Source organism: Aethalodelphis obliquidens, unplaced genomic scaffold, assembly GCF_003676395.1.
Source record: "Aethalodelphis obliquidens isolate GAN/ISIS:26980383/991018 unplaced genomic scaffold, ASM367639v1 scaffold7, whole genome shotgun sequence".
Lineage (NCBI taxonomy): Eukaryota > Metazoa > Chordata > Mammalia > Artiodactyla > Delphinidae > Aethalodelphis > Aethalodelphis obliquidens.
The window spans coordinates 1,653,974-1,660,897 of NW_020837951.1; the positions used below are offsets into that span (position 1 = coordinate 1,653,974).

The following is a 6,924-nucleotide window of genomic DNA, read 5'->3' on the forward strand; positions in this document are numbered from 1 at the left end:
GCAGCAACACCCGCGGCGGCGGCGACGGCGGCGGCTCTGAGGTGAGGCGGCGGGGACGCGGGCCGGGCGGCGGCGGGGCGCGGGGTGCGCGGGCGGTCGGTGCCCCGCGGCCCCACGCGGGTCCCGGGCGCGGCGAGGGGCGCGGCGCCTTTGTCCCGCCCGGTCCGGCGCGGCCGGCGCTGCAGCGGCCCTTTTGTGTGCAGATGGTGGACGCGGGCGGCTGCCCGATCGGGGAGGGCTGGAGGAGGATGGAGGCCGCGCCCGACGGCGCCGTGGACATCGTGCCGCTGGACCGCTACGACCCGGCGCGGGCCAAGATCGCCGCCAACCTGCAGTGGATCTGCGCCAAGGCCTATGGCCGAGGTGGGCCGGGGGCGCGGGGGAGGGGCCGGGCCTTTGTGCAGTGTCCCCGGCGTGCGGGGCGCGGAGGCGCGGGCTGGCCCGGTGCGCTCTGCGCTCGCGTCGGGGGGCGCGCGGGTCCTGCAGGTGCGGCCAGGGATCGGCGCTCCCCTGCGCTCGCGGGCGGAACCTCTCCTGTTCGGGCGGGTCGGGCGGGAGTCCAGGGCAGAAACCCTTGATCCCGGCCTTTCCCGATTCTTACCAAATGTCAGGTGTGGAATTCCCTAACGAGCATTCCTTTTAAATGGGTAGGGTTTCATCCGAATCATTACCTTCGGTTGATTCCTGTTTCGAAGAACTAGATAACCTTGTTATTGGTCAGGCCCTAATATGTTTAGTGGATTAAGACGCTCCGATTTCCGGCTCTTGGAATCTTACAGACCAAGTGATTCTCGTGATTGCTTGGCTCCGAAGGCTGTCTTTGATTAATTTCAGGTGCTTCGTTTCAGGTACAAAATTGAGTGCCGTGGAATCTTTAAATTTGAAGCATTTGTTTAAAAATTGCCTCTATTCTGGTGAAAACGTTCCTGTTTGTAGAGTGAGACCGAAGTGGAGAGAGAACCGTTTCAGAAGAGAGTCTGGTTGACTGGTTTTGAAAACTTGCTGAGCGGGCGTTTCCCGGTGACAGGATCTCACCGGTTGGAGTGGCCTGTGCTATGGATGGACTCGTCATGAGGATAAACACGCCCTGCAAGTCCTAGGGATTAAATGCAGCGCCTCATTTTAAGTTGGTTTTATAGCGTGCAAGGAGAGTTTCCCCCTTTATTTTGTAGATTTCAGTGTTACAGTTCTTTTTTATACTTCCACCAAGCTTTATCCAGTTCCGCGTAGCGTGACGGGGAAACAGTGATTTTGGGAAAATACAGAATTGATGAAAAGCACGTATGAAGTTTCAGAGTTAGGGCCAATGAACGAGTCATCCCGGAGCGGCCGCTTAAGGAAAAGGCTGTGACGGTTGAGCTCCGCAGGGCAGTGCGCGCTGCCCCAGCTCCGTGGCCTCCCCTTACACCCACCTCGTGTCTCGCGTTGGCTGCCGGTTTGCTTTCCTTCATATTTCAGCACATTTGTTTACATCGCTAAACTCTCGCGGTTTCGTTTTACGGGTTTTTGCACCTGTCATGGCGACCGCTTTATTCTCATCAGGTTCTTGGATTCTTCTAGCTTCCTTCCATCTTCCACGCCTTGCTTTTTCGCTGCTGTGTAGTATTTCACAGGAAGCTTGTTCCCCGTTCCTGGGCGCTGGCTGGGTTCCAGTTCACCGCTCTCAAGCACAGTGCGTTCTTGGGCATGGCTCTTGGGGCACATGTGCAAAGTTTCACTCCTGGGTGTATTTTTAAGATTTTTGCATATGGAGGTGGCTAAGGTTCTGGTACTGAATGCTGTATAGACACAGATGCTTTTAAAAAGCCCTCTCGTTGTTTGCTTTCCAATTTCTTAGGCTCAGTGAATGCATTTTTATCTTGTTGCATTCAGCTTTGGCATTCAGCATGGGACTTGTCAGCTCTCTGGCAATAAATACGCATCTCTTTCAGTGTCACTGTTGGATTAGTCGGGTTTTATTTCCAGTACCAAGTCACTCTTTAATACTTGTTGACTCTTCAGATAACTAATTCAAAAGCTGATATTAAAATTGGCTTTAAAGTTTTGAAGTGACTGAAGGTGTGTATTTATAGAACAGAACGTGGGCAGGAGCTGCAGGAGACGAGAGGCTGTCTGAGGCTCTAAGGCTGGGCTGCACGTTGCCCATCCCTTGGCTGGGTTGTGCTCATCAAACTGACCTCAGGAGGTCTGCTTTCCAGTCAGTTTTGCAAAATGAGAATGCTTCTCCATTCTGTGCCTTGCTTCAGGAAGGGGAGCCGGTGTAATTTTTTTTTCTAACTGAGAGCTGCTCTTTAAATTTACAAATTCGGGTGATCCCATTTCAGATGACGGAGAAGACTCGCCTGGGCTCAGCTGAAGTGATTTATTTAGTGGGTGTGGGGGTCACAGCCTGGGTGGGAGGTTCCCTGCCACCCAGCGTGGGGTGCTGTCTTTCAGGAGACAGGCTGGGGAGGGGGTTTTGTTAGGATGGCATGGATCTTTCCCCCCAGAGCTCTTCCTAATCCAGGGGCCTGCTCTTTGTTTCGTCTTCTGGACGTCTCCACGTGCGTCTCCAGCTTAGCTTTCAGTTAATTAGACACGGCAGTTTCGGTCTGCATGCTTTAACTGTAAATCAGCTTTTGGTGGGCATGATGGTGGAAGTGGCCTAAATCTTTACTTGTTACACGGTTGTTCATTAGGCAGCTAAATGAAACCCAGCACTGTTTGTACAGGAACTGAAAGCATGCGGACGCCCCAGGGCTAGGTGCTCTGAGGCTGCCTTGTTTTGCGTTTGCCTTTTGGGACTCTCTCTGTGTCCCCAAGGCCACCGTCTGCCATTTGGAGTAAGTGGGGGGGCTCAGGAGCTCACCCTTGGCCGGGCCTGGAGGAGGCATATGGTTGTGCAGAAACGTTTCCTCCAGTTTTCTGCCTCTGGTGCCACAGCCAGGAACCGTGGGCCGGCTTGTGCTTTTATTTTTAGATTCTCCTCTTTTTTGGGTTAACTCTTGTTTCACGGACAGTGTTTTAATCATTTCTTCAGAAATAATATATTGGATATGTGGAAAGTTGTTCACTTGAAAGTGTCAGTAAGAAGTAGTAGAACCTGCTTAGCTGGAATATTTTTGTGACGTCCTTTTGGGTGAAAGTTGTAGTTAATTGGTAAAGTTTACAGGTGTGACTTGGAAGTTTATTTTACAGAATAGAGTGCTGGACTGGAGCTACTGCATTCCTGACTTTTGATTTTAGTCCATGACCTTAGGAAACCTAAAGGTATTTGGGCCTTGGTTTCAGGGACAGTGGGGGAGTAATAGCTTTTGTTATCTCCCAAGGACAATGTTGAAAAAGTGACCCAGGGAAAGTACTAGAAGGCACTCGGCTACTCGCAAGTGTGTTGCTGTGTGGCTCAGTGGTGGTCGTTTCGCCCTCTGAGGAGCCCTGGAAGCCAAGCTGCAACTCACCACGAGCTGAGCTGCCCTGAACCACGCCAGACTGGACCGTAGGGGCCACCAGGGTCACCCTTCCCTTTTTACCAGCAGTCAGCTGGGATTGAGAGGGGCCACAGGGCTGTCCGGAGCCCACTGCTAGTGAGGGGTGGACACTCTTGTCCTTCCACAATCTTGTTAATTAAACCACTGATTTGGAAACCACGTTGTGGGAGGGGAATCTGTGCGGCCGTGGGCGGGGTATTTGTAACCAAGCCGCTGCCGGCTGTCTCATTACTTAGACCACAAGGACAGCTCGGGCTCTCTGTTTGATATTGATATTATTGATATTAGGAGCAAAATCCCTTCGTTGTCAACTCCAGGGGGTCACCACCTTCCTTTGTTGTCTGATGGTTGGCTAAAAGGGAGCACGTGCTCAGCACTCCTCTCCCGGCCCGGAACCGGAAATGACATCGGTCTCTGCTCTCGCCCCTGGACTCGCGGGGGACCAGTGGCTGCTCGAGTCTTGGTGGGGAGGCCCTCGTTCGTAAGCACGTTGGCAAGTTCCTTTGATGTGATGATTTGCTCAGATTATTGGTTATTGAGTTAGATTTTATATTTTAATAGTCTTTTGTTTTTAGCACGGGATTTTTTTTTTTTTTTTTGCCGTACGCGGGCCTCTCACTGCCGTGGCCTCTCCCGTTGCGGAGCACAGGCTCCGGACGCGCAGGCTCAGCGGCCATGGCTCACGGGCCCAGCCGCTCCGCGGCACGTGGGATCTTCCCGGACCGGGGCACGAACCCGCGTCCCCTGCATCGGCAGGCGGACTCTCAACCACTGCGCCACCAGGGAAGCCCCTTAGCACGGGATTTGAGTGCTGCTTAGTTGGGAGCTTACAGAGCAGCCTGTGTGCATCTGCTCAGTGGTACTAGGTACTGTGGGGGTCAGGTCGCTGGCTGGCATTGTAGCCTGACCTTCCGCTCTGCTTGGGTGTGCTGAGAAGCGCCTGGTGTCTGTGAGGTCAGGGGTCAGGGTTACCCCATTTAGTGCCATGTCTGCAGGACAGTCAGTGCTCACGTACTTGTCAGATTGGTGATAGAGTTGGAAATGCCTTTGAAACAGGTGGAATAGAAAGATTTCTGTCCTGGTGGCCGTACGTGGATGAATTTTCATTTCTAAAGCTATAGCAGTTTGTACAAGTTCCCCTTCCTGTCCTGATGCCACAAATTGAATATTAGCCAAGGAATGTAAATCTGTCTCTAAGTTCAGACTTTGAATCTGAGCGACCCTCAGAAGGGTCGGCCCCTGTTGTGCTTCAGGATGTTGAATTTGTGGAAGTATTCTTACAAAAAGCCCTTAATATTTTCTCTGTGTTACATTTATCCTCCTGATAGCTTATAGCTTCTGCTGTTGGTCTTTTGGTGGCTGTATCACCATTATATGTACCAGTCTCCTGTTCTACTTCCTACTTCAACTGTTGAGAAACTCAGATTGCTGTCATTTTTCATCTAATCACATGGTGACCAGGATGGAGCCAATATTACATTCACGCAGCCAGTAATGGCCGTCATGTGCGTATGAAGTTGTATGATGTTACCTCTTTAGTTGCTTAAAAGTCACATGAATTATTGACACATGCAAAGGAAAATGAAATAATGCAAGGACTGAAAAATGGCGGCATGGCATTAGTCCACGGGCTGTCTTGAGGTAGACTATGGAACTGTCAGGTGGGCACACAGGGACCAGGGCTGCAGGCAGGGGGCAGCGGTCGCTGTGGGAGGGCTGCCAGGGGAGGCTCCGTGGGGAGATGGGCTTTGAAGGGTGCCTGGTATTTGGAACACCACCTCCAAGAGTAGAGCAGAGCGCATCCGGCAGGTTCCGTGCAGAGGAAGAAGAGTTCTTGGGCCCTGAGTCGATTAACCTTGTTGTGACAGAGGATTTGTGGACCGAAATAGTAGGTGATTAGTTTGGAAAACAGTGAGGGCCAGATTGTTCACGGTGTTGCAGGCTGGCTAGCGAGTTCTTTCACGATGTATGCCTCGGGAGGTTTTCGCGTGGGGTGGTGATGGGCTGAGAGACAGCCTGGCGAGATTCTTCTAGCAGGTTAGAGTGCGAAGAGGCTGTGGTCAGTGGAGTATCCAGGAGCTCGTCTCAGCCCGTTCAGGCCGCTGTAACAAGACGTCAGAGACTGGGTGGCTTAAGAACAACAGACATTTTTCTCATGATTTTGGAGGGTGGAAGTTCAAGGTCAAGGTGCCGGTAGATTCGGTGTCTGGTGAGAGCCTGCTTCCTGATTTGTAGACGGCCGTCTTCTCGCTGCGCCCTCATGGCAGAAAGGGTGAGGGAGCTTCATTATATGGGCTCAGATCCCATTCCTGAGGGCTCCACCCTCATGACCTAATCGCCTTCCCAAAGCCCCATCTCCTAATACCTTCTTCTCCTTGGGGGTTAGGTTTCATTACGTGAATTTTGGGGGACACACCCATTAAGTCCATTGCAGAGCTGATGTCGCTTTGGCTTGAAGAACCAAGGTCTTGGCCAGCTTGTCGGCAGTGGGAATTAGAAAGGTAGGTTGAGCCAACAGATATTAGGAAAGCAGAGTGGTCGAGACTGGGCTGATATGAGGTGGGCTGGCAAGTGGGCGCGCGCGGGGAGGGGTCAGCTGGGAGGCCACCTGGAGCCTGAGGTGCCCTTGACGGGGGTATTTATAGTCTCTATTCCCTGGGGCTTTCCTACTTTCATGGCTTTGTTGTCACATAGACAGAGGTGATCTTTGAGTTTTATTTCTGTTTCTGATTTCTTTCGTGTTCCCTCGCCTAGCCCTCTCTTTCTTATTGTCCATGCTAACTAGTTCACTTAAATATCCCTCAGTCACTGTCCTCCAGTTATTTCAAACTCAGGCAAAAGTAAACTTGAATCGGTTCAGCTGAACAGTATGTTGTGGCCTGTGGGGTCCTCAGCGTGCTTCTCAGGGCTCACGGGGTGCTGGCCGTGGCCTTGCAAACGTAGACCTGTGATGCAAGGCCAAGGAGACTAGTGCCTGAGAGAGGAGCAAGTGCTCCGGCAGAACAGGTAAGGGAGGGTGAGAAACTCCCCTGAGGGAATCTGGAATGTTCCATTCAAGAAGGTAAAGCCGAGTGTGCGGCTCAGGTGGGTAAGAACCTAGTGAAGGTGAGGGAACAGAGAACCGGGACAAAGAGGGCGGGGAGAGTGCTGCATCCTCCAGGCTAAGGGAAGGCAGAGCGTTCTAGTTGGGGTGGAATGTGACCTTAGCTGCTGCAGAGTTGAGATGAATGTAAGATGAATGTAGATTGGACAGAACGCCTAGGGCCAGATCTTGGAGTGCCTTGAATGGCTGATAATTTGGGGTTTTTGTTGTATGTGAATTGGGGAGCCATTGAAGATTTCTCAGGAGGGAAGAGATGTATTAAACCTTGGCTTTTTAGAGAAGTCTCTGTAGGATGGGTTAATGCCCATTGTTGGGTATACAGTGAAGAATTTTATTTTGCACCTTTGAGAAAAC

At 51.9% G+C, this 6,924-nt stretch overlaps 1 protein-coding gene across 6 annotated transcripts in view; it reads left to right on the top strand.

Annotated features, from left to right (window-relative positions):
• CAMSAP1 (calmodulin regulated spectrin associated protein 1) overlaps positions 1–6,924 on the top strand; it is a 55,857-nt gene that overhangs the window by 499 nt on the left and 48,434 nt on the right. For 2 of the 6 annotated variants that reach the window (XM_027104315.1, XM_027104313.1), the window contains exons 2-3: positions 1–41; positions 204–363. In XM_027104315.1, coding sequence (XP_026960116.1) covers positions 204–363 — 160 coding nt within the window. In that variant the 5' untranslated portion in view covers positions 1–41. Of the gene's footprint in view, positions 42–203; positions 364–4,209; positions 5,969–6,924 lie in introns of those variants that run through there. The other 4 variants (XM_027104310.1, XM_027104311.1, XM_027104312.1 and 1 more) reach the window with 4 other exon arrangements.